Genomic DNA, 27,801 nt, shown 5'->3' on the forward strand with positions numbered 1-27,801 from the left:
TAAGGGACCCGATTCCCTTTCGACATCATTAACCAAAAGCTACGTAGGTGCCTTCAGTTTTCTGAATATGATGCCGAATAAAAACCTCGTTTCTGTTTTTAAAGGGCAACAAGGCCTTACAAATGGAAATTCTGGCCTCTGAAATGCCACAAACGTCAGAAAAGTTTCAGACGGGCTCTGCCAGAGCCTGAGCGATCTAACGGCAACGGTAAAACGTTACACTGATGCGACAGAAAACTGAAAGCTGAAAAAAAAAACAGGAGCAAATAACAATCCAAACCCAAATCTTGTGCATTCAGCAAGCTTCTTCAGCTTGTGGTATCGAAAGGATTTTAATTTAGTGAAAATCGTTAATTATTTAAATTTATGAATATCCCCAAGTCATTCACTCAAAGTGCAGACCGTGGGCCGAGCCTCGGCCGGGGGACGGAAGCTCTTCCCGAGGGAAGGTCTCCCTGGGTGAGGGTCAGTTCACGTGTCGTGGGAACCTGCTCCATCAGCTTGCAATTTACGTTTCATTAGTATTTATACTAATAAACTTAATTGTTCCTGTTGTTTGAGGAGAAGAAGGGAGGTGCAAACAACCAGAGCGTGGGGAACTTACAGGCAAGCGCAGCGGTGCCACGTTCCAAACCATCGCTAAAACATCCCTCGGCCCTGCTGGACTCTGCTGCTCGACGGACACCGTTTGGGGGGGGGGAAAAAAAAAAAAAAAAAAAAAAAAAGACAAAAAAATCCAAACCATTAAAAAGCTGGTGCTTCGCAAAAACATCAGGGGATGTTTCCTACTGTGCCTATGTCCCGACTAACCTGTAGTTGGATTTTCCTGCCGGGGGGGCGTTCTCTCTCCCTCCCTACGCACACAGGTGCTCTCCGCAAAGCCGCCCTCCCCTCTCTCGGCACCCAAAGCCATCGCTGGGTGTTGCTCTTCCACCTATCTGCCGGGTTTGCTGTAAGCCTGGCCTAAGCCCCTGAGCCTGGCCTAAGCCCCTTGCTCCCCTCTGGGCGGGGCAGGGACCCAGCAGCCCCTGGTGCCTGAGGGACACGGGGGCCGCGCGGGGTTACACCCAGCGGCTGTGTCGTCCTTCGACGTTTAGTTTGAATCTCATTACCTCAGTCAGAGCACGCTTGATGGGAAGGGAAGCCAGGTTTAAGAATTTCTAGAGGCTCTGGCAAGCGGAGCAGTGAAAGGCTCTGGCCGTGCTGGCGGGCGACAGCTCCGCTGCTCTGCCGTCGGGATTTTGGGGCGATTTCTGGGTTTTCACGTGTTGCACGCAAAAGGCTCTTCCCAGGCTCGCTCGGTGCCGTGCGTGGCCCCCGCGTGAAGCTGCGCCCGGCGCCTCTCCCCAGGCCGTTACCGATGAAGGGCTGCACAAAGGCTCAAGCCTCACCGACAGCCCCACGCGGGCAGGGCGAGCACGGCCTGCACCACAGGGAAAAAGACCAAGGCAAGGCTGCGGGGAGGGGGGTGCACGTACAGGACCTCTGATTTTAAATTTCAAAGTTAATAAAAATCAAGAAGTTTTACTGCCACCCATCGCAACCTTCTTCCGTTCATGAACCACACCTGCCTAAGCTTCACTGTCCGTCCGTGTCGTGTGTTCACATGGAATCAGCTAGAAGTGTCAAACAAAAGGAAGTTAACCAATTTTCATGGAGGTTATTTATATCTAGGTCCCAGAGTTGACAGTAGAATTTATTAAGTATCTCACCCTGTATAGTGACATTTTTACTAATTAATATGGAGCCAGCTATACACACTGCATATGTACAGGTATTTTCATAAGGCATATAATATCTTTGCATTGAAAATAAATGAACATTATTAAATTTAATTTAATATATACTTTCTTTGAGGTGTTTATGAAAATATTTTTTCTCTATATTTTTGTATGTGACATGATAGAAATATTTCATGGGAAGTACAGGTTAATATATTTTATCTTTATAAAGGCATATACAACTTTGAGGCAGTGTTTCTGATGGACAGCAGAATTCCTAAAGAATTTGTATGTGCTTCTGTGTTTTGAAATCATATGAAATTGACTTTAAGAACTTGATTAAAAAAACGCACCAATGCACAGCCAGAGGCTGACAAGTAAAACTAATACATAGCCACATGAACAATATATTTATATCGTTAATATATTTTTTTTCCAAGATGATTGGTACTAACATATAGTATTATACATTTGGCACTACTGTTTGCCATTGGTCCAGCAATTGGCAAAAATTTGTTTCCTATGTATAAATCTGTTTGAACATTAGATCTGGCTAGACATATTTACTATTTATAAAAAAATATTTAGACAGTAAGCTCACGTTGAATAACTAGGTCTACTGTATTCTGGAAACTCTTCAGTAGTAACACAGCTTTCTCGTGTTCCATATGTACAAAACTGTGTCCGTTTGCCTGTAACACAGAAACAAGAAGAGAAATCAAATGAGATTCTATTTAGGCTCTTCATTTTGGGGGAGCAAAGGGATCTACGGAAATTAAAAGCAAGGCTAAAATAACGAATAGTCATATCAGGATTTCCTGCAAACAGGAGTCTGACGGAGCCCCTCCATCGGGCACCTCCTGCACCCGCTGCTTCGAGCAGGGGCTGGACGAGACGAGCTCCAGGGTCCTCTTAGGCTGCAACTCTGGGAGAGGGGGCGAGTGCTGCCAGAACCCAGCGCTGGCCGCGGCGGAGGATCCCATCAGGGGCAGGCACACGGCACAGAGGGACCAACTGAGTAAACTGTTGTGCTTTTGTGCTCACTCAGCCTTTTGGTAACTTGTTGGTTACAAGTCTATCTGAAATAGTTCCATTTTAAACATAATTACTCAGAGTTTCCTGAGCGTGACCCAAGTAGAAGATCCACCACTCTCCCAGAGGTGACGAGGCACCGAAGGCGGGTAACGCTCGGGGCGGCATCTCCTCCCCGGGCGCCAGCTCCGTCCTCTGACCCCCGCGGCCCTGCTGCAGGGTCACCCAGCTGGGAGATGCTCGGCTGGTGCAGAGCCCCCCCTTCCCCCCAGAGCCCCCCACTGCCCTCCAGCCACGGCGCCTGCTGCCGAGGGCCCGCGAGGGCACAGCCGTGCCGCGGAGGCTGCCCGTGGCCGGACCTGGTCTCTCTCACTTACAGCCACTCGAGATGAAGCACTGCGCTTCGACAAGACAGAAAAATTAACTGACGTTTAAGAACAGGGGAACAAAACCTTCACGCTTCCGTGAATAAACTGAGATTACAGCCCTGCAGAACTACCAGATGTCTCCTGCACACACCCAGACCGCCCTGCACAGATCTCTTACAGGCTCTCTTCCTGGGCACAACAAAACCATTTTGCACCTAATTATATATTATAGACAGAAGAGAGACTTCAGGAGCAGCCAGCGCCACACAAGCAGCACGAAGGGGCTGCCAGAGCCCCCGGGTGCTCCCCAGCCCCTCGTGCCCTGGCAGGAGTTCAGATCCTGCCCCTGCAGAAAGGCCGCCCCGGGCCCGCTCGCTGTGCTCCTGGTTGCCCAGCCCAGAATAATAAAAAGTGTGCACATGCCCCTGCAGCGTTTCTGACCAGGAGCCCCCAAGCGTGACATTGCTTCCCCGGCACTCGCGGGTTTCTCTTCAAAGGTGTCGGCTGCTGCGAGCTCTAGTGCGGCACGGGAACGGCAACGGGCAGGCACGGAGCAAGGACAGCATCCAAGCAACGCTGAGGAGTGGCTCACTTTTAATCGGCTTGGTATAATAAAATGTATTTGCTCTGAGAAGCAGCCGTACAGATTTCAGGCAGGGAAAGTTTCGCAGACGTTCACTCGTGTGCCAGTCAGGCAGCCGTTTGGCATTCTGTCCGAGGCCAGCTCGCACTCTGATGGAACTCAGAGGGAAAGTCAGGTATTCAGTGTATTCACCACACAGCTCACTATTGCTCATTTGGGGAAAAAAAAAAATAATAAAAGAACCTGCAAACAAACCTGAGAGCAGGCCAGCTCTGCCCACCCCCCGTCTCGTTTTGAAGCTGGCGGGGAGGGGTACGGGAAACTTGTGCAGGGTCAGCTCGAGCTCACGGAGAAGCCTCTTCTATGAGAAAGTTTTCTCAGCGGAATAGGGCTGTAGGAGATGATCCACATCCAAAAATACCTGAGCAGGCCACACCCAGAGGGGCAAAGAAATGAGAATTGTAATCTACCTCTTTCATTCCTGCTGTGGTCACACCTTCCCCACAAACCACGCTGTGAAATCCGCATTATACACTTACACACTGAGTTATTATTTAAGTCTAATGATTAGACAAAAAGAAGGTTTTTAGCTGCATCATGGAGCCACCAAAACAAGACATCTTAGAGGTGAGGGGCAGCCTTTAACGGTGGCACAACTATAGGACAGGGCTGACAGAGCTGCCCCATCCTTGCTGATTTAGTACAGCTGTGTTTCCTCCTTAAAAGTCATCTACTAAAGCTGCTGCTAATTTTGTAACAGAAAAACCATTCTTACCTCTCAGAAAAATACCTTAGAAGCTTACGACACAGAAAGAAAAGATACAAGCAGAAACCGGTGTGGAGGACAAGAGGTGCAGGCAGCTGCAGCCACTGAAGAGGAGAGATTATGGGTGAAGAAAAACCTCCTCCTACGTAGTAACTGGTATGAGGAAGCTCTAGTCTCTGGCAGGGGATTGCCTCATGAGATAAACACAAACAGAGGCGACAGTAATAGTGGAAAAGGGCGGTGGAGGTGAAGTGGTGCCAGTGAGTGTTGACAATTTCAAGTTCTTACTGCCAAGGGAACTGGATACTTTCAGCTAAAGGTATTGCTTCTATTTAAGAAGTAAAATATCCTTCATCACAGCTACGTTTTTTTCTCTGATAATTCCTTCATGAGATGAATGGCTGACTTTTTACTTGCCACAATATAAATCAACGCCCGGTAACAGGGACTATGCACGGGTAGAAGTAATTGCAAATAATAGGAAAATGCTCTTGCCAGAGACAGTGACAAATGAGAAACTCTGCTGAGACTGATCCACAAGCCTACAAGAATGACTGAGAGTGCAAAGTCAAACAAAACTTCATCAACGTAAGTGATGAATAAATTAGGAGAGTGAAATTTGCTGCCTGAAAACCCCCGCAGCGGTACCTAACGGTGATCATACAGACACATGTAAATGCTCCTAGTTTAGGCACAGGGGCTGCAACATGAGAAATCCCTGCTCCTGAGGGCCTGTGCCCCTCAGCAGAAATCCCGATGGCACCAGGGCCGGTGGCCAGCCTGCACGGCCCTCGCTCCACGGCGCAGCCCCGCTGCTTGCCCCCACACAGCCCCCTCACCTTACTTTGCTGCTACTTTTTACCGGTTTACTTGTGTTTGTCTCTGTTACTAAGCTCAGTTTTCAACAGTTTTCAATTATTCTAAGTCTCTCTAGCTAATTTTGTATTTCTTTTCGCTTCGCCGTTTTCTGTATTTCGCCGTTTTTGAACACACAAGCAATTAAAGGGGAGTTGCCTACTGCAGAGCGCAAAGCTGGTAACTACTGCAGAGCCTGCGCCGGGCAGGAGGGGCGGGGGGGCAAAGGAGAGGGGGAAGCAGGAGGAGAGAGGCTACCAAAGATGTTAGAAACACCCTTGGTTTGCCGACTTCCTTCATACACCCGATTAAAACACAGTTAACCTTCACCCTGGATCAGCGTGAACGGCTCTGAAAGCTTTATGAGCCTTTCGATAACCACAATGGCTCTTCCTTTTGTCAAAAGCAATACTGTTTGCTGCCAGGGGTAACACATTTTCCAGGCTTAACAAGGAAGAAGAAACAACCTTGCAGGACGTGGTAGAAAACCCTTTTCTACGGGGACAGCTGTTTCTGTCAGTGAGGAATTTTTGAAATGTATGTTCAGGAATAGCCTGTCTTTCTATTTAAAAAGTTCACTGGAATACAGAAACTATTTGTTACAGAAACAAAAAATAAATCAAGATGCTGAGATTTCTCTGTAAATCGTGCAGATGCTTCCATGATCCAGCAGTGGATCCAGTAGCGGCTGTTTTCACACGAGTGCATTCAAAAATGCTGAGGCAGCAAAGGAGAGGGAAAAATATTGCCAGTCACAATTCTGTCAAAAAGTGTGACTGTGTAACTCCTTACACCAGCGCCACATCAGCTGCAGAGGCGATGGTTACAAACCTTGCTTTGTCACGTACTCATGCTTGTCAAACTGCCTGTAAAGCTCCGTCTCCCTGCGTCTCCTTGCGCTGTTCGTGTGGAAAAGCTGGATACCGTGTAAGGATTATTTTTAGCTTCAGCTGTGTCACCTGGATGATCCCTGTGACAGACTGTGAGCATTAGCCCCCTCTGGCAGTGCCGTTCCCTCCCAGAGGGCTGGTGCTGGTGTAAGGATACGTGCCATATCCTCTATCCCTGGGGAGCGAAGGCCAGTCCGGCTCCTCGCCGTGCCGCAGCCCCTCAGCACACTCCCCACGAGTGGCAGGGGGGTTGTCACCCAGCACCCCCAGGGCCCCTTTTTCACATCCTCAGCTTGTTTTCAAACAGCTTTACTCCTCCCGAGACCAGCTCTCAGAAGCACTGTTGAGTAGCACCCGTATAAATCGGCATTAAAGTACCACAATAACCAAACCCGCAGGTAACTGCCAGGGCAAACAGTATCATTGCACTTGTAAGAGGCAAAGAGTCAGTTCAGTCACAAAGCAGTTAAAGCCATCCGTACCTGGAGGATCTTATCGCCAGGCTGGAGCAGGCTGGAGGCTGGTCCGTCAGGCTGAACCCTAGTAACAAAGATACCCTATAAGTCAGAAGTAACAGAGGTTAGGATGCTATCACCAAGAACTAGTACCCAAAATACAGGTGTCTCCCTAACTGGGTGTCTGGGGGCTTTCGATTCCCTGGCACTGGTCTAAACACTAAACTCTTGTTTTAATCTGTTTGTAATCAAACACCGGGATGGGTTAGTAGCAGCTCTACGTGACCTTCCGCTAGTTATCACCTGATAAAAATATAATCGTGGGCCATTTGAAACTAAGATTCCACGTCACAAAATAATGTCCAGTATGAACAGGGCAAGAGATACAGGGTTATCAGGGATAATTACAATGCAGCAAGCATTAATTTATTAGAATAATGCATACTGTAATCTATACAGTAAACTTTGTTTACTTCCTCTAGGGAAAAAAAAAAAAGTTTATAAATATTTGTAACAAGCAGTGTTGATACTCAGCCCTTGAGATATTCAGCACAAAGGTCGGTAAGACTGTCACTGAACCCCGTGTCTTGAGAGGGGAAGGACTTTGAAAGGGGAAAAGCTGTTGGGCAGTAACGGATATTTTTAGATGTTCTTTTCAGAATGTCAGTAACGTGTGTTACTAAACCCCCAGACCAAAGGAGCGCCCGGATGATGAACACCCGCGCTCTTTCCCGTGCAGTGGCGCACTGCTGCCCCTCAGCCTCACGCCGCGCTGACCCTGCTGCCAGGGCAAATACCTTTAAGCGGACTCTAGACCCGAGCACAGGCTGAACTGCAGCCACGTACATCGCTGCCGGAGACCCCAGAGACGTGCCCTGCCCGGTGCCACCACGCAGAGCAGGTGCTCCCTCGAGGGATTTCAGAGCCTTCCGGAGCAAGGGGCCGCCCGGGACTCCCGAGGGCCCTGCCCGAGCCCAGCTCCGCGGAGCAGAGCCACAGGCGCTGCTCTTTCACCCACGTGCCACCAAGGCGTGACCCGAGCCTGCCACTCAAAGGGACTGAGGGCTCTGGGGCCTCTCCCCGCTCCCCCTGGCCTCTCAGCACCGTGCGCCAGCGTGCCAGCCCCGTCCCACCCGACAGGCCCAACAGCACCGCGTGTGCCCCGCGGCCGGGCGCACGGCGAGACAGCACGGCTCTCTTCCGTTTAACACAGGATAAATCGGGTTTAGCGGTGTGGGAAGCGACGTTTCCCAGTCACAACACTTGAAAAAACCTTTTAATTCCTTCAATATAACCGCCCTATCGCTCCCTTAGCGCACAATCCTGCATTTCTGTTATTGGTAAAATTAAATCTATCTACAGCTGTCACCGCAGAGCACGTACTCGTGGTCAGACACCCTCACAGGGGGATACGGACTCTACTTAATCATTTCAGGCAAGTGATAAGACAGTGCAAGTATAGCTTCATTCTAATGTCATACATTAAACTGTGGGGAAAAAAAAGACCACGATGTTATGAAGTGTAATTCTAGGGTGCCACCTCAGAGGAGGACACCAGAGTGAGTATGTTTTAAGGGCCAGCGTTAAAACGCCTGACAGTTATGCACCTTAAATGGAACCATTCTTGAAGTGCACAACAGGGATTATCAACGAGAAAACTGAAAGGAATTAAGATTGTGTCAGATTCATATTTCCGAGCGTAGTTTACATTTCGATTAGCTTTCTGTTGTAATTCAGAGTGGTGGGGAAATTATTTTTTGATTTGCACACCGATCTCAAGTTTTTGAGAAGACAGTTTTAATTTCATCATTTGCCAAACCTTCTCGCTATTCTCAGAAGTGATGACTGCCTCTTAAAACTGAATCCAGGGTTACCAAAGGATGTAAGAACGTGTTGAGCAGAAAGGTATACCCATAATACTTGTTTTTCAGCAAACTCCAGCCAGTTTTACTGCACAGAACAGATAAATCCACAAGTCTAAGAGTCCATTTCCTAATCCTAAAGCCCTGTGTAGCTGATAATCACCCGATGTTCTATTTTTTCTGAGCTTCCTTTTTCTCTAAGGAGATTTATCAACCTCTTCAACAGGTCAGTCCGAGTGACCAGTGAGTCTCCCCGAGCACCCTGTGCCATAGTGGTGACGTTTCTAACCCAGAGCTGCCTGCCACGGTGTCTGCAAGGCACCGATGAGCTCCTGCAGGGCAGGCCTATTTTCTGTGACAGAGCTGCTACAAACCCCGGCACTTCAGCTCCCTAGTGATGCTGTCACTGATTTAGTGTTCCCTCTAATGACAGTGAAAGTTTAATCAGGGCCCATACTGAGTTTTACAAGAAAAAAGTGAGACATGATTTCTGGAGGGAAAACAGTCTAAAAAATGATCCTGTACATGGACTACAAGGCAGACACCCACGTGATTTCTGTTTTGTTTCTCTCATCTTCATTAACCAGGAAAAAAAAAAAGCAAACAACGCTCTCCTAACAAAAAAAAAAAAAGCCGACTATGGGAAAAATTCTTTCAATTATCACAACAGAAATACATAAAAGCTTCACTCGTTATCTACGTCTCCACTATATGGCACTCTAAAATAAGGACCATTTAGAGAGAAATTTGTAACTTACCTTATCAGAAGGTTTGAATGGATTTCCTTGCCCACTTATTCCACCACTGATACTAAAACCAAGGCCAGGATTCTTCTCTATCCTCACACAAAACTAGGTTAAAAAGATACGGCAGGATGAGTCAATGCCAGCACTAAAGCCCATCTGAAGAACGGCATCTGCTTCACACACATCCCACTTCACCATTACCGAGACGAGCCGACCCTCTCCAAAGCTGACCGCACAATGCAGTAAGACACGGAAGAATATTGTTATAAACTGAGAGTATTCTCATGATTTTTAGCATGCTGCAATGATACTATAATATTCACAGTGCTGCATGCACTTTTGCGTATATTTTGTGGTTTTATTTCCAAGGAGAAAAAAAACCCTTCAGACTTGTGAAAGAGCAGTTCACACTGGCCAATTTTTTCACTTAATCACTAGGATAAATCTGTCAGTGAGGCTTCATCTCATGCACTTTTATTTTTCCGGATGGTGCCACACGTGCAGCATCCCCGGGTGCTGTTTTTGGGTCAAACCCAAGGAACCGGCACTCTGAAGCTCAGAGATCTCCAGGCCATGGTCAGCACCAGGGCCATCAGCCTGCACCGAGCACCAACCACTTCTACAAGCACCTTACTCCAGGAAGGAGTGCTGACTCTTTTCTTTTAGTCAGGATGATGCTAAATGGCATTGGGTAACTGAACATAAAATAAAAACGACTTCAGCGTGGCTTAATGGCTGTTCATTGAGTCAGTCTGAGCACGTACTCGAGCCACACAACCAATTGCTTCTGAATCTCAATGCAGCACTCAGGGACTTAACAGAGGCTGGTGCTTGTGTGGAGTGACCGGTGCTCTACACAAGAGAAAGGTTTGCTAATGATTCTGAACCTTATTCTGCAAGGCAGGTGACCCAAACAGTTATTGCAGTCATTAAGGACAAACGTCATGGGGACAGGACCACTTAATGAAAAAAATCCTCAGCAGGCGCTCTGTTAGGGGGCACTGGCACTGTCACTGGCCTCTCGCAAGGCTGAACTGGAGCAGCCAACCCACACCTGGGAAGATCAGCGTCTTGCCAAATACACTGCACGGTTAGCACGGAGCTCAGTTACTGGGGAATGGGCAGAAACTGCCAATAATGACCAGGAACTTCAGGAACTTCAATGCCAAATTGTGTTGCTTGGTCAAGCCAAGAAAAAACCCCCTCTCAGTCCCCAGTGGCAGGGAAGAGGATAGACCTGCTCGCCTGCCTCCAGCTCAGCCACATTCCCCACGTTGCCTGGCTCAGCTGCCCTCTGCTCCTGCCCCAGGCTCCCTCTTCCTGCTGTACACAGCCCAGAAAAAACATCAGGCAGTTCTTGTCAAAGTGTTATTTTATAGACACGCTTTCTCACCTGCTCCTGATAGGCATCTGTACTCCTCTGCCCCTTGGTTTGGATTAAACACCGCCCCGTCTGAGGCGCCCGAGAGCTCTGCGAAGAGGGAATCTGAATAGGCAGTGGTGGCTGAAACTGCTGAATGGTGACTTTGTTCATGTTTCCTTCATACTGCTGCTCGCGGCTCCGATGCTGCAGGCTTTGTGATCCCATTAAAGTCTGGATATGGCTACCTGCCTGTGGGTAACGTAACCCGTTAGGCCAGAAATTCAGGAAGCTGAAAAGAAGCAATTATTACAACTTACAGAGTCAAGTAAAAGCAAACCTCTTAAATCATATCAGAGGTTTGCCTTTTGACCACAGTTGGAAAAAAACCGTGATTAAAAGCAGCAAGGCTAGGCCCATTGCATTCAGTGACCCCCGGAGGCGGAGGGAAATTAGCTGTATACAGTCTGCTTCATAAACAGAAAGCGGGGTTTTTCCTCGTGTCGTGACATATGCTTCTGCTCAGAATGTTCTGTCAACTGAAAACACGGAATAAATTGCAGTAGGGTGGATTATTCATTGCGGCACACTCTGATGATACTGTTTGTTTTTTTTTTCCTGAGGATAGTTTGGAGTAAGATTTATAACACAAATACAGGTTTTGGCCAGTGTTGTGCACTGTGTATGCAAAGTGTAATTAATTAAATCCTGCGCCTCATCCTAAGAACAAATGTGGCTTTTACAAAAGGTAAATAATCAAATTAACAATTTTTTATGGTAATCTCGACCAATTTGAAACCCTAATATTTTGTAATTCTAAGTGAAATACTGTATTATATTGATTTGGCCTTTTAATGTTTTCAGAAAAAAAAAAAAAAAAAAAAGATCCATCCCCCTCGCCCTTGCCCTTCACGTTTGCAGTTGGGGTCTAACAGGTGAGCTTTGCTTTCTGGATTCGGTTCCTGACATGGTGAAGTTGCATACTTGCTTACTCTTCAACACACACGCACTGTTTAGGCACAAGGATTACATAAACATTTAAGGCAAATCTTTGCAAAATAAATTCAGTCGAGACATTTTTATCCTTTTTGTATTTACGGGATTTGGTTGTTGTTGCTTATAAATAATCACATGCAACTTAACCATAAGGGAACGAGCAAAATTCACGCTCCGTTGTATGATCAAATATTATTACCTCCATGAAATACCGCACTGCTGCTACTGAGAGTGCTCTGACTACACGTGCCCATCAACCAGTGCTAGTATCTGAACAGCCTGCACGTGGAGGAGCGTTACGACTGCACGCCTCAATAGCTGCAAGTCTCCACGGACAAATCAGACCCACTGAAATGACATTTCACGTTAAGATTACACCAGTCAGAGACCCAATCACATCTCGCCGTCAAGGTCTAATCCTCGGTGCTAATGAACCTTTATGATCCTGCATGGAAGAGCCACCACTTGTGAGACTATTTTAGACAAGATCAAGTTTAATACAGCAAAAGATCAAAACATTTCTTACCCCTTGGCCAATCATCCAGCCTCGGAAGTTATAGCAGCCAGGGCATTAGAATTAATTGCTTGTTGCCATAGCAAAAATACATCTTAATGGATTTCCAAGATGTGTCTGCAGAAAACGCTGGAGCTACTCGTGTCACAGAACACACAATCCCAGCGAGACATGCAGTGACTGCGAGCAAAACTGATCTGCTCTCTATTTTTTGCTGATGACATATGAAGAAAGGGAGTAGGTAGAATACGTATCTGACAGTTCTTCAGTTTAGTACAAGGGGGACAGTCTCAAGGCGAGTAACGACAGAGAAATCTCAATCCCAAAACTCTTCTTGAAACACAGCTCACCTGCGTCAGGGAAAGTGCTTAACAGACACTGAGAAACCAAGAACAGCCTGTACTGCGAACATCCCACTTTACAGGTCAGGGAGATCTTCAATTCAACCACGATCAGAAGGGAAGGAAAACGCTCAAGACAGACTTTTTAGCTATTCATCAACTCCCCTGCGGCAACGAGCCGTGTCCCAGCAGATTGCTGAATCCGTGTCACCCGCGCCGCGGAGACAGGAGGCGAGCTGGTGACCACGGGCAGCACGGTTCTGTGCTTCGTGTTGTGTCAGACTCATCACAAGAGGATCCCAAAAAAGCAGAATGTCATAAATGCTTCTGTTTGCCCCAGATACAACCCCAGGTCCACCACAGCAGGTGCACTGTCTGCCTCAGAGGAAGATGTCTCTTTCAAATAAAAAAAAAAATAAAATGTGCTTCTTCACTGAAAAACCTCAAATCTTCCTTTATCAAGTTAAAAGACCTCTGTAGTGAACAGCAGATGCTGGAAATGAAAGAGCTTCCAGGCTCTCAGTCGTGACTAACAGAAATGCTCCCAGGTCAGAAAGGGAGAGAAATGGTGTCTCAGACACTTCTGTACATCCCTGTTGAGAGGCAGCTGCTTCGCTCCGGTTCCAGAGCACACACTCCCTCCCCATCCTCCGAGATCGTTACAGCCCACACAGGGATCTCCAAGAGTTTGCGTGGCCTCAGCCTCCGTGGGGGCTGCTGTGATCCTGCAGCCGAAGTAGCCAACTAACAGTCCTACACATCCCTGCACAGGTCTTCCTCCTCGAGGGTTGTCACCCTGCTCCCAGGTCGGCCGGCCTGATCTCTGCTCATTTTCCATCTCTTTCCTCACGCTTCAACCCCTCTTTTTCCTAAGGAGTAATTTCCAGGATCCGTTCTGGTGATCCCCCACCACATTTCTACCCCTTCCCTTCTTAGGAAGGAGCAGCTAACACGGAATACAAGTGATTTCATCAGGCACGTAGCTGACCTCTCTCTTGTTGGCATGACAGAAAAAGTCGTTGGCCAGGAAGCGTAAACACTGTAGTCTTTTAATAAATCACTGGACTATTCAATCTGAAGACTAAAATATCCGACTTCTCCATAAGAGAAATATCCCATAAATTATGGGATGATCACATAATGATCTTACTTAAAATAAAACTGGCATTTAATCCGTATTCTGAACAGCAAAAAGGACAGAAACAACCACTCACCCCCCCACGACGATGCAGTGACGACCGTGCAGCATTCCCACCCTACCTATCACACACAAACCACCACCACCACACGTATGGCAGCCCTCTGTGTGCAGACCTTTAGAACACGTGTTACCGTGTCCATACACGAGGTACAGCAGCCTGAGCACACAGCCCATCCATCTGCAGTCCACGCTCATCCTCCTGGAAGAAAGAGTCTCAGCTCTTCCTCCAGCGATTCCCCAAGAGCAGCTCCACTATGGAGTGACTCTGCCCCGCAGGAGCCCACTCACACCAGTCCTGCGAGTTCTATTTATATTATTTAAATTTTTGCCATGTTGCACTTTATAGAAGATCCTCTGAGTCTGACTTGAAATAATGGCTGTATTTTAATCCCCAGATGCTGGAAAGCCAAGACACGTGAGGTCACCTTTAATGGAGAAAGGATTAGTGTTGTCGTAACAGCACACTGCAAACCACCTCCTGAGGATGGTGGGTAAACAATTTTCAGAATTCATTTTCTCACGCCTGTTAGAAGTCTTCGAAGAGATTGTATCACTACTTCTTGTGTATTCACACTGTGGCTCTTGCTGGAGGTGGATAAGCTGCCTTTCTTGGAAATGAGAATTATTTATTCTGCAGGAAAAAATTCCCTATTATGCAGAGTGTTTCCCAATTTCATTTGTATTCTTTATTTAACATCCAGCACAAAAGTTAATTATTTTCAGCTCAGTGTCCAATATTTACAGTATAATTAAAGTAGCTGACAACGGATGTAACAATGGATTGCTCCACTGAGTTAAGCAGATTTCAGCACAGTGATGCAATGTTTGTACTTACCACGTCTGAGCAGCGAGATACGGAAATACTCAAAACGAGACAGAATCTGCGGTTTCTTATTATAACAGCAGCAACGATGCACAAATGCAGGACACAGACTGTGTTAGATTGTGTGAACGGGTAAAGGCAGGTTCATCCCAGTATGCCACTGGAGATAAGCAGCGACTCCTCTTAAATGCCTTATCCTGGTTTCTTGCACATCAGAGGATAAAGAAACCCTTTGAATAACCTGGCTGTCAGAGCAGTGTCAGGGCGCCCTCCTCCTCACCCTCCCGTGCCTGGGCAGGAGTCCCTGGGCAGGTCAAGGTGCGGTGCCTTCTGTCTCCCACCTTCAAGCAATTCTCTTGCATGTGTGTATCCCATCGCTACGTTTGTAAGAAGGCGAGGGCTACTGCTTCTGAAACTGCCTTGGATAAAACGATGTGAAGGCAGCAGGGAGACATTTGCCTCAGCAGAGCTGACAGTTCATTCCACTCCGAAGTCATCTGTGTGCACACTTGGACTCTCACACGGGTTTTACTCACCACAGGGCTTTGCTTCAGGAAGGAGCAGGGCCCATCTCCACAGAGGTAACGATCACCGTAAGGATCACGGCTCACATGGGTGGCTCCGCCTTCTAAAGCCGATTGCAAACACAGCTCAGCTTGTCAGGACCCTCCGTTCTGCAGCTTTACGATTAGAGCATCTAAACACGGCAGTTTCTCAGTGGATGAGCAGAGCCAAGCTGGGGCTGGGAGAGAGCAGCCAGTGTTTTCATAGAGACGGGCCAGATCCAAGCACTGGAATTTAATATCCACTGCCACAAGGTACTAGAAATCAGAAGCCTTTCTAGTGAGTTTGTCAGCAAATGATGTGTGCCCAGGATGCCTCTGCCAGAATGTCTGTGACTGAGCAGACACTGGGCTGGCCTCCATCTCAACGCGTTTATTTTTTTGTCACGATCTGAAGAATGACATTGAAGGGAAAAATCTGAATGAAGGCTCTTCAGGAGAGGAAGGAGCCGACGGCTGTCTGATCCGTGCAGTAACACACCTGCCAAGCCCACCGGGCCCATCCCACACACTACACATCTAACTCCTAGCGTCGGCATAAACGCACGCAAACCCAGGTAGCCGGCATGAAAACACCACCCTTCACTCATGATGATTATTGCTTTGAACTCTGAAAGAAAAGCAGGTGTTTCCCAAACCTCTTTAACCCGTTCTCCTCCTTCCAGTGATGGGCTGGGAGAAGAGGACGACGGCAGCTATGGCAGCAGCCTCGCTTACCTTCTTGGTGACGGTGTCGGGCGGCACGTCCCGCCGCCCCAGCGGGTAGGGGTTCCACTGGCTGCTCACAGACACCTCCTCCTGCCCGTTGTCCAGGATGCTGCTCTGCTGCGACGGGGTCTGTGGCGGAAACGGTAGGGCAGCCTTTAGTCACTGTCACACCACGACCGGAAAGTCTCTCTTCATATTTGTTTCAGTAATCAACCCAGTTAAACTGTAACACGCTATGGCTAACATGGAATTCCTTTTACATTTCTATGGTATTTCATTAACGTGTAATCATATTGCTGTGGGACTCTCTGCAAGCAGGAGATCTCGGAAGATATATAAGAGAAATGATGAGAATAATGAATGATGAGAGAAAAGAGAAAATTAATTTAACATAACTCATTATTTTCAGAGAAACAAATTTTGGCAAAGTTCCATATTTAAACACGCAGTCTGCCATTAGTTATTTGAGTTGAAACTTTCTTAATGGTCATTCAAGCACCCAAAACTTTTTTAGTAAGTACTTCCTACCGAGATTAAATTCTATGCTTATATTTCCTTCAGAAAATATTCCTGAAGGGCAATCTCGAGCTATGCTCCGTGTACTAGAGCTCTGGCTAGGCTAGGGCTGGTTTTGTTCCGAGCGAACAGGATAGCCTACACACAGTATAACCATGAATTAAATGCCTTGCTGAATGTGAAGGGGCATAACACACATTTAAAGCTTCCTAAACGAGCTTAATGCTTTTGTCAATATTTTTCACTTTTCTCTCCTTTTCTACATATTTCTTCTTGGTCACTTTCCCCCCCCCTCTTTATTTCATTCCTGTTCTCAGTACTTCTGAGGATGTGTGTACTTTTTCTGTCCCCTCTTGGCTTTCTATTACCTGTCTCTGTATTTCTTTACCACAGCTGGAAATCTTGCTAACAGGGCTATGACTTTTTGTGTCAGACTTTCCACAATGTCAACACTGTACTACCCCTGGCAGCTCTCAGGGTTATGTAGTGCTTAGTCAGCAAACTGCTTATTCAGTTCTGACTAATGGTAATCTGCAAAGAAAAACAAAAAAAGGCTGTGCTTCCCCTCTGTCATTCAAGCAATTTCTTCTTCAGCTCAGATTTTTTTTTCAAAAAAATAATTATTTCTTTAGATGACTGAAAAACAAATGAAATTGTTGCTTTGAAATATTAAAGCTGGTAACTGGTCGATTAAAAGGTTGGGGTTTTTTTCTGTGTAAGCTTAAAAAGCCATTAAAAGTAAATAGAAGTAAATTGCGATTTAAATCATACTCCTCAAAGGTTAAGTAGAAAAATTCAACCCTAATTATTTAAAATCAAACTTTCATTATAATTCTCCCAGGTTCAAGAAGTCTTCTGGAAAAAATTAGGGAAAAAAAAAGTGGTTTCCCTTATGTTAAAAACCACTGATAAAACATTTCCCCTGTGGAACTACAAGACCTCCCTGCAGAGCTTGCTCTACACACGTTAACAATGGAGAGCCGAGAGCAACCTCAGCACTTTTTCCCGAGGTGACCTGCCCGGCTCCGGAGGCGCTGGTCCCAGTGCCTCTCTGGCAGCACACCGCTCCAGCACTGGCAAATCTGGGCCCGAGCTGTGTGCGGGCACACGGCCACAGCAGCAGAGCCTCTGCGAGCTGCCTGCCTGGACGGTGCCGGGCCAGCGCTGCCCGGGGCTCCCCAGCCCAGGGCACGCTGAGCCCTCTTTGCCCACAGATCAGAACCTGGGTCCCAGTTTAGGCCCAGGCTGGGCTCTCTGTGAACCAGCCATCCTGCCCTGTTTGCTGCACGTCCCCCTGTAACCCCCCCAAACAGGGGGTACGTCACCCGAGACAGCGCAGCAAACACCTTCTACAGTGAAAAAGGACAACTGCAAAAGTTTCTCCTCTGAATAGCAGTAATAAACAACGAAAAAGCAAGGCCATCATCTTTGTGATGTGAGTCACCCCTTCCAGGGCGCCCACAGACCGGGGTGCCCAAGGCTGTGCTGCAGCTCTGCTCACCTCCCCGCGAGACCGACTTCTAAAACACGCCGGGCGCCCCCACCCGAGGGGCTCAGTGAGGCAGCTTCCCACGGGCACTTCTGCTTCCCTCCTAAGTGACACCTGTGAATATGCTGATTGTTCCTAAAGGGAGGCGGTACTGTACACTTCTGACAATGAAGTGCACCAAACCATAAATGTTTAAAAGAACTGGGAGATGGACGCCAGAATTGGAAAGCATTCTTCTGAAAAGTGTTTCTTTTGTCATGGCAGACAACGCTGTGCTGCTTTTGTAAGTGACTGACTAAATCTGCAGAGGTGAGTTCACACTCCAAATGGAAAAAGAAACAATATAAGGGTGCTGTCTGCTTTTCCAATAAATAGAAAAATTCTACAATAACAGATTTTTCTTTTCATTTTCTGCAGTAAAATGAATTTGCCTACTTGCAATATTATTCATTTACAGAACTCAGACAGACTGCAAACAAACTACATATCCATTAAGTCCAGGTAAGAAATGAAGAGCAGCAGTTCAAACATTTTGTACATGGAGCAGAATCGATCGAATAAACTTTCTCAAAGTAAGTAATTGCTATACTTGATTTCCTAATCTTCCACTGGACAATTAGACCTCACTCATTACTCTCTTGAATCTAGGCCACAAGAAAGAGGAATAAGGAGAGGTAAACATTGAGCTGCTGTGGCCTGGATTCATTAAGAAATGCAAATTCTTTTGAACACATGAAAGAATAAAATTAAACAATACTAAACATTCATATTATTTGTTCAACAATCATTTTTCACTACTTTCCAAACAGTACAGTAAGAGAATACACCCCCTTCATGCAGTTCAGCATCACATTTTATATGGGTATGTAGCAATGAAATGCTGGTGAAATATAAAGCAAAATAATTCACAGAAGACCACACCCCAAAACACGTCACTCTAAACAGTTTCATGAATTTCCTCAGACATTATATTAGCATCCATATTCATCTAAAGCCTAAAATTCCCAAAGTGATATATAACACCTCATCCCTAAATGCGTGTAGAAAAATAGTACCAGTATTTGGAGTTGATACCACACGGACTTCTTTCAAGGACTTGTGATAAGAATCAGTGTATACCCAAGCAGACAAACAAATTCTTTGAAAGAACAGTAAGACCAACAGTGGAAAGCTGTCCGTGCCCAAACACACACACATCTACGGTTAAGATTTGATCTAAGATGTCACCAACTGCACAACAGAGAAGCACACACTAACATTAGGACTTGTTTAAATCCAGGGACAGCTGAATGGGTGGTGTAAATGGAGCTAACAGTGCGTGGGGAGTAAGTTACGGCCGGAGAAACCCGACAGTGAGCTGGGGGGGGGAGTGCTGCTCTCCCACCCCAGGGTGCAATGTGTGTGCCTGCAGGAGTAAGCCAAGCAGCACTAAGGACTCTCCTCCGGCCAACCAGCACAATCTGATCAATGTTGTTGCCATTAAATTATCTTACTCTTCTAACCAGGCTTGGATCTGAACTCATAAATCGGGCACTGGAACCCTCCTTTGGAAATTTCTGGCCAGGGCAGACTCCGGAGCCCCGGCCAGGAGCCAGCTGGCCCAGGCCAAACCTCGCCTGAGGCCAGTCCAGCAGTGACCAGCGCAGATGATCCCTGTTCAGCGCCTGGATCCGTGCTCCGCTACCCTTTAATTACTCACGGGGACATTGCTAACTTGTACCAGGAGCTCCTGCTGCCAACGCAGCAAGGCACCGGCCGATGGCCCCCACTCCAGGCACTACACCCCCCAGCGTGAGCGCTGGCCGGGGCTGTGGCCGGCTGCTGCGGCGGCTCGGCCGTGGCCGCGCGTGACGCAGGGCAAGGTCTCGGCGTCTCCTCTCTGCTACCCTGAAAACGCTTCAGCAAAGTCCCTCTCTGCCTTGTCATGTGTACTCTTCCCATCAAACGTTTGTTTGGATATCATTTTGTATGTATGTACTCATCAACAATATATCGTTAAGAGCTGTAAAATAAACAGTTAAAAAAAAAAAAAAAGAGAGAAAATTGCTTTCTTTCTATAGGCACTGCTCAACAAAAATTTAAAATTAGTTTAGGTGTGGTAGGCATGTACTCAAAACTATTACAGCATACCCAACTAACGTTCAAATATTAAAATCCCTTGGAGCCTCTTTAAACGCACATTCAACATTTCTACATTAATTTTTCTAAGCTCCAACAGTCACAAAACAAAACACGTTCTCCATTTCTGTGCACAGATTAAGCCACTGAGAAAATGATCAAGTCTGTAAGACGAGAGCGGAAAGCAGTAATGACAGCCACGTGAGCTACCGAATCCAAAAAGCAAGATTATCGAGTAGGAAAACCGTATGACCATCATCTTTGCTTTTTGGATTGTGTATAGTATAAGCATGAGTAATAGGCAAAAGCTAAACCAGGAAAAAGCAAGGAGTATTATTAATTTATTTGGTAATGCTGGTATATGCTGGCTATCCCATACTTACTTTCGGTAGAGGTAGCTCTTGAAGCATTTGGTTTTCAAATTTAGATTTAGTCTGCAAGTTTAAAGTCATGCTTCTGCCGGCATGCATTGCTGAAAACCCTCCAGAGTGCAGCATGCCAAGGCTAACTGTGTTGTGTTTGTAAGCAGCGGTCTGAGTAGAGGAAACAACCACGTGACAGGATATGAACACACATGCTCCTTGAATTAAGTATCACACATAAATGGTTAATTTCACAAAGTTTTAGTTTAAGCAAACAAACAGTTCCGAGAAATAAATAGCTTCTTGAGGCATGCACTGGGTCACACAGAAGCAAATACATTGCTAGTTATACATAAAATGGATACCATAAAAGACTTCAACGCTGACAGCAGATGGGATATGTTGTTATCTGTAGTTTGAAAATTGCAGGATATAACATGGTACAAGTCTTTATTTTGCAAATACGGCCGAATTTGGGTACGTCTGCACAAGCCCTGATGGGCCAGAAAACAAGTATCTAGCATCAAAGGGCACCAAAGGCAGAGGAGGGCACCCCCAGAGGGGGGCTCTGCCCCACCCCACAAGCTCTGCCGCTGCTCCCTGCCCGGCAGCTGCCCATCGGGACAAGCTCTGGTGGCCCAGCACAGCGGGGCCACGGGCCCTGGCCCTGCCCGGGCCCCCTCCCAGCGCCCTCTCCCCCGGGCAGCCGGCTGCTCATCGTCTGCTGCAACTGGGAACTAGCTTGCTGGGACCCACAGGGGTTACTGGGAACTCAGCTTGAGCAGGGGAAACCACCAGGGCCAGATTCCCAGGAGTTCAAGTATTTCGTTAGCAAATGCACCTTGTGCACTAAACATAAAGACATTTCTTTAAGCAAACAGCATCTAGGAAGCGTTTATCTCCCCCAGAAACGTCTCTGCTCGGGGCGCACTGTTTTGCCTAGGTATCAGGTATTTCCAATCAGTTTTACACGACACAAGCAAACCAGCTGAAGTAAGGAAAAAGCTTCAGCCTTCGAGCCTGTTTTTAAAGTTTACCCATTTGATCCTTAATGATATTTTAATATGCATCACATCTGAGCAACTGGAAGGTGATGAATACAGTAACACCAAACTCATGAGTATCTAGCATCAGGTAGGTATATGGACACGTTCTGAAACTATCTTACGCATTTCACGACAGTAATTTTTCACAACCACTTCAGATTACGAAGTAAATCCGATTCATGAAGTAGGGCATTAAGTAGTCGAGGTCATTACCGAAATCATGCACTATGGTACTTGTACTGGTTTGTATAGAAGGTAAATAAGCATAACTTCCTACTGCTAAAAGGAGTAATAATCATATTGCTTGGTAGAAACAGTGGCAGTGCATATCCAGTGATATTTCTGAGAGCTAAGAGGCACCCTTAAATCCCTCCACTAACAGTGATAGGAAAGCTAAAATACATTATTTTACTTTTTATCTGTGATGGTTTTCTTTATTTCCTTTCACTGCAAAGATGTATCCAACATCTTTCAAAGCTCTCAAATCATTACTGAGGTGGTGGCCTTCAGCAGCACGTTCACAGCTGTCGGTAAGGAGAGATTTTTATGGGGTTTATTATTTCAGGCAGTGCTGCAGCGGTTCCTACGTCAGTAACGTGCACCATGGTGCGCGAGTCGTGCAGAGACTCTTTATTGCTCGTTTACCCGGGAACCCCTCACTCCAGCTGCTTCTGAGCACCCCCAGACCCCTTTGCGGGCCAGTTCCTCTGACACCAATGCAGGAATTTCATTACTGGGAATTCTGGTGGTTACCACTGTACGTGCAAATAGTTTGACATACCGAAACACACAACTAAAGGCATTAATTGCAGAGAAATGCCAAACATACCCTGTCTAACCTTCTAGCTTCTATATGTCTAAGTAGCTGTTGTCTCCAGTCAGCGGGCATTTTAGCACAGCTCTCATTTCCCTTCACAGGGGTAGGCCTTGTCTTTATATCACTGTTATCGGAAGGCTTGTCGCCATAGTTACCCAAGTTATAGTCTGACGGTATCTTTTCCAGCAGAGCTGCCATTGTAGGCCTCGCTGAAACCGGCCTGGTTTGGGATGTGCCGTAACTCTCTGTACTGTAGCTTCTTGCAGACAATGGCCTCCTTTGTGTAAGGTTTTTAACTGGAAAGCTTCCAGTCTGGGCTTTCACTTCCTGGTAGGAAGGATGCTCATCTTCGTACCTGCCGTTCCTCTTGAGGAACTGAGACTCAGAGACCGAGATGCTGCTTTGGCGCTCCACAGCTCCTCGGTACGGAGGCCGGCCATACCTGTCGCCGGGGGGCAGCTCGTGGGGCTCACTGACTCTCCTGAACATGGACATCTCGGTGGAGCTGGCCAGCGAATCCGCTCTCCTCAGGAAGCCCTGCCGAGCCCCCTGGCTCGTGAAGGGGGCACCGACCGCCTCCTCGTTGACCGAAGGCTGGGAGAAGGAGAACATGTGCTCCACGGGGGGGTAGCCGCGGTAGGCCCTGGGGCTGACCAGATCCTGGGGCAGGTTTTTACTCTGCTGGGGAATGTACTCGGGGTTGAGCTGGAAAGGCGGCGGTAGCCTCTTCTCCGCTGTGACCTCCACTGCTCCCTGCGGGTTGAAGCTTTGGTCGAACTGGTAGACTTTCTTCGTGACAGACGACTTCTGCTGCGGCTGCACCTTGACGCTGCCGTAGGTCAGCAGCTCGTCGTCCAGCATGGGCACCGACTGGCTGCGGGACATGCTCAGCATGCCGTGCTCTGGGCCCAGGAGCTTGTCCACCCTCTCGTGGGTTCCTACAGTATCGTTACCAGATGCATAGTTTTCTAAGGGTATATTATACACTTTGTATGTACCAATGTCTATCTCATCGATACTTTGCGACTTCTTAAATTTGTTAGTTTTTAAATCCCTCATCATGGGAGAAAGCCGTTCCGTACTCTTGCTGATCGAAATAATGCTTTTGGAAGGATCTGGGCGACAGTGGATATGGGAAAAGACGTTTGTGAGACTTCTGTTAGCATTTGAATCATGATATTCCCATGCTATTCCCGGAGTGAAAGTGCTAGTCATTTCAGGAGACTCTTTGATGTGATCTTTCCGCTCAGGCAAAGGGCTGGTGGTGGGGGTGCTTTCCAGTTTGGAAGGAAAAGCTGTCCTGTCTTCAAAAGGACTAGGGGTTCTGGTCCAATTTTGCCAAGGATTGGGAGGAGGCACTTCAGATTCGTGTGTGTTTCTGAGCGTCGGCTGCTCCAGCTCCAGGGGAATGCCAACTATCCTGTCTTGTCTAATCAAGGGCCTGCGTCCGTGCGCGGATGTGCTTCTAGATTTGGAGCTGAGGAGGGGGTTGGCACTGGGGTTCTCCACGGCGCTCTCCTCCGCGACGAAGCCCGTGTTATCGTAGTGCGAGCTGTCGTTCCAGCTGTCGGCGAAGGTGTCGCTCAGCGGGCGCCTGTCGGGGCGCGGCGGCAGGTTCCCCGCCGGAGCGGATTCCCGCTGGCTCAGCAATGGCTTTGTTTCAAGGGGCTGCGGAAAGGACTGTGCCAGCCTGCAAAAACCAAACCAAAAGGAACAAGATGAAATGCCCTCCAGCGGAGTGCAGAAGCAGGCATCAGAAAGATGCAGTTCTAAAGCAGTTTAACACTCCCCCATCTACACTCTGGCTCTGGGATCGTACTACCAGACGTGCACCCTGTGCTGCTGCTTTGGCTTGGATGGCTGCAGCAGGTTCTTGTGCTGGAGTAGAGATTCTCTAAGTACCTACACAGAGAAACTAAGAAATCAGTCAAAAGTCCAGGGTGGCTCAATGCCATGTATCATATAAATCCTGCTGAACATATTTTCCTGCTTTAAAAATAATCTTCTACGAGTACAAGGGAAGAATTTTTACACTTACGTTGGGGTTTTTTTAAAACAAAAATACCAGATTCAGTTTGCCCATGTTCTCACCACCAAGATTTTATGCATCTCCAGTGAGCAGGCCCCAGCCTCTCCTTAACGGGGAAGAGCCTGCGGACAGAACTACATGAGGTGATTTATGGCAGGGACAGACAGGGCAGGGTGTTTCTGGGACGGTACGAGAGCGTTTTCAGGTTGATGATGGCCAGTGCAAACAACAACTTTCAAAGAACTGTGTTGTTCTTGGAGGTCCAGAGCAGAGTGAGCCTCAGGACAGCAATAATCTGAGGGACACAGGCTCTGCTATTTGTGCTAAACTACAGGCAGCTGAAGCTCAGGACCACACAGAGCAGAACAACTGCAGCTCAATTACTCGGTGCTTTTAATGCATGGTTATGGCACGCAGTTGAAAAACCAGCTGTAGAATTACTGACATTTATAGAGTATGAACAGGTGGCCAACTGCACAGCCTGGGCTTTGAATAGCTAGGTACACCTCTGCGAAACTGGGGTAAAAACGTTGTATTTTTTTAATCAAATGCCTTAACAGGTAGTATATGATCACTTTAAATGCATATGACAAAGTAAGACGAAAGGCAACCAGAAGCTGTGGTAAGAAAGATGATCACACCTGTTCCCCCACAAAGAGTTATTCACTGCTTCTTTAGCCGTTGTCTGCAAGGACCCCATTTTAACATGCGCGTTGGAGGACCCTGAGGAAGCCTGGGAAGGGGAATAGTCTGAGTAAGTGCCTGAGGAAACGCTGTTATTCAGACAATGGATCTTATCTGCTTCAGACTCATCTGTCGATTCTGAAACAAAACACAGCAAACGTTTTCAGGAGGTGGTATTTGAAAACTAAACTCCAGAAAAATACATTTGTAGATTGATACTATGGATATATACACACACGTGTGCACAAATATGCACGTAATACGTCTTAAAATCAGAGTGGCGTGTAGAACATCTCAAGCAACGTGTCTGTGTACATTACATACGCTTTCAGCTGAAAGGTTGTAAGTCAAGTCAGTACCTTTCTTATCTTTACCCAGAAGAACAAGTTTGGGTGGGTACAACGGAGTCTCTGGCATGGAAGGACGAAGTTCCCCTATCCTCATCTCACTGGCAGGATGTCCAAAGGCATCCTGAGGAATATAACAACGGAGAGTAAACATAGGAAACAGAATCCACTTCAAACTGCATCGAACAAACATTTCACAGCCTTCTTTTCATGAACGTGACAACACACTGAAACCTCACCATACGGGTAGTGTCTAATCATGCTGATTTGTCGCCTGAAAATTCTAATTAGTCCTACATAAATACTTGTAAAAATTATGGTGATGCATTCATTCTGAAAATGTGGACAAAACAGATGGAACTTGCAAGATACATCGAGGCCATGTAAACACTTTTGATGAAGTAAAGGTCACAAAAATGCAAGCTGCCAGTAAAAATAAATAAAAATTTAGAATAAACAATTACTTCTTATTTCAGGAGTAAGTATTCCTCATTCATTCATTCGTGGTACAAGTCCTTCCACAGATTCAGCTGTCCCTATAGCTGTGTTTAATTAAAATTATTTTGTCTCTAAAGAGTTTTTTGCTAAATTAAAATGATTCAGATTTCATAAACTTCTCACTGAGAGTTCGGCAAATCTTGACCTCCAAAGACTGCCCTGCACAACTGGTTTGCTGTTCTAGCTGGCAACAGGACATATACTGAAAATAACATGAGTTCAAAAGTGGAAAGCAAGTGAGATGTAGCCTTAGAGATATTATAAATTAGGACATTTAAATCAGGCTCATAGGATCGCTCGACGGGAATGAAGACACCAATCAGTGGCATTTCTTATCCGCGGGAGGAAGTTCAGAAATGAGAAAGACGCTGACCTGAAGCTGGGTGTCCTGGGGAGAGGGGGTAGGGGGTGACACTGGGGGAACCCTGCCCTCGGGAGGGGACTTAGGGAGAGGCAGCCAGAAGAGCGAGCCCTAGGGGAAACCCTCGCCGTGGGTGTGGGTGCCGGGCTCAGGGAAATGTGATGGAAAGGGAACGGGTGGGGGCGGGCACCGCACCACTGGAACGTCGTGGCAACGCCTCAAGATCCCTGCGGGTACGAGAGGGGTACGAGAAACAGGCGTCGTCTTGGAAGTGAGAGGATGAGCTGTGATTTCATAAAGGGGGTGGGAGCCGGAGAAGGAGAGTATCTAGTAAAAATAGGAAGTTTCTGAGAGATATTAGGAGAAAATCGGTAATTAGCAGTATAAATAAGGAAGGAAATGGTTAGGACAAATATATTTAGGAGGGAACTTACACTGATGGAGTCACTGTGGGATCTCTGTACCCTGACATTTTGCTGTTAAAGGTACTCCAGTGATTTTGCACAGTGAAGTCAATAAAGGGAAGATACGTAATATTTAGAGAAGCAATTTAAAATGGGAGTACCAAACCCAAGCCCACATTAGTAAAATGCTACAGTATTTTTAAAATTTACTTCTATTTATAAGGAGAAAACTTTCAGAGGTTTACTGTCCACTAACTCCCTTTTTGTAGCTACAGTGGAAACAGAGAAGCATTTGCCATGTGAGCTATCCTTGAAGTACAAAATTATATTTACACGACAGCTATTTTAATCCTTCTGCACTGGGTGTTCTACTGGAGGGAACACCACACCGAATCAGCAAAGAGCAGGTATCCTCACAGCCCATTTCATTAACCCCCTCAGTGCTAACTTTAAGCAAACAGAGCTACATCCGGACTCTTAGATGGTGTGATACACTCGAGACTTTAAACTGTTCACACGCAGAGATCCCTTGTTGTGGACGGTATTTCTTACGTAACAGTAGTGACATACGTACAACTTAAAGCCAACAACAGAGCAATGGCATTTTTCCAGTGCAGCACAATCATTTTTTAGTGCAGTGTAACAAACTTACGCAAAACCATTTTTTGAGAAACAAAAAAGTGCACAGCATTCGCAGACTGTGAAGTTCTGCACCTCCGGAGCATGGTGCATGCTAAGTTTCTTGTACCTCTGAGCTTTTCATGTGCTCTCATTCCCCTCTGGGATATCCAGAGGTTATTTGTGAGTGTTGCCTGTATCAGACATGTGGATCTTTTGGAATTCTTTATTTTCTCTATCTTAAACCTAGAATCCCAATACCATGCCATGAAACTTCCAAAAGTTCTAAGCTTAAAATGAAACTACTTGCTGTAAGATGATTAGAACTAGCAGTTCAATTTTTGACATAATGATGAACCAGGTTTTTATTTCAAGTGCATGATTTTATGAAGTTTTCTGTGTTATACTTATTTTTTTTTAGCCCCTATTCAAATAAAATATCAATATTCTTTTGAAAGAACTAGTCTGGCATTTGTGAATATGCCATTAAAGTGAAATATGTGTAAAAAACCAAAATCATACTCCATTTAATTCTACTCTGTTTAAGAGGACCTTTTTTCTTACACGTCCAAGAACAAAAAAGCCACTAACAGGAAAAAAAAAAAAGTATTATTAATAGGACCAATTACAAGAACAAAGGGAAGAGATAAATGAAACGGTGTTGTGTCAGAACTTATTCCTCAGGACTAATCAGAGAAAGATAGAGGTAGAGGACAGAAAAATATGGT

At 46.5% G+C, this 27,801-nt stretch overlaps 1 protein-coding gene across 7 annotated transcripts in view; it reads right to left on the reverse strand.

Annotated features, from left to right (window-relative positions):
• Window positions 1-734: 734 nt before the first annotated feature.
• Window positions 735-27,801, reverse strand: part of LRRC7 (leucine rich repeat containing 7) — a 96,661-nt gene continuing 69,594 nt past the window's right edge. For 2 of the 7 annotated variants that reach the window (XM_026853710.1, XM_026853706.1), the window contains exons 16-24: window positions 25,205-25,316; window positions 24,803-24,983; window positions 22,145-23,822; window positions 20,291-20,440; window positions 15,794-15,913; window positions 10,672-10,890; window positions 9,291-9,383; window positions 6,698-6,772; window positions 735-2,413 (exon numbers count right to left, since the gene is read on the reverse strand). In XM_026853710.1, coding sequence (XP_026709511.1) covers window positions 2,306-2,413; window positions 6,698-6,772; window positions 9,291-9,383; window positions 10,672-10,890; window positions 15,794-15,913; window positions 20,291-20,440; window positions 22,145-23,822; window positions 24,803-24,983; window positions 25,205-25,316 — 2,736 coding nt within the window. In that variant the 3' untranslated portion in view covers window positions 735-2,305. Of the gene's footprint in view, window positions 2,414-6,697; window positions 6,773-9,290; window positions 9,384-10,671; window positions 10,931-15,793; window positions 15,914-20,290; window positions 20,488-22,144; window positions 23,823-24,802; window positions 24,984-25,204; window positions 25,317-27,801 lie in introns of those variants that run through there. The other 5 variants (XM_026853711.1, XM_026853707.1, XM_026853708.1 and 2 more) reach the window with 4 other exon arrangements.

Source organism: Athene cunicularia (genome assembly GCF_003259725.1).
Source record: "Athene cunicularia isolate RWA chromosome 8 unlocalized genomic scaffold, athCun1 chr8_part1, whole genome shotgun sequence".
Classification (NCBI taxonomy): Eukaryota; Metazoa; Chordata; class Aves; order Strigiformes; family Strigidae; genus Athene; species Athene cunicularia.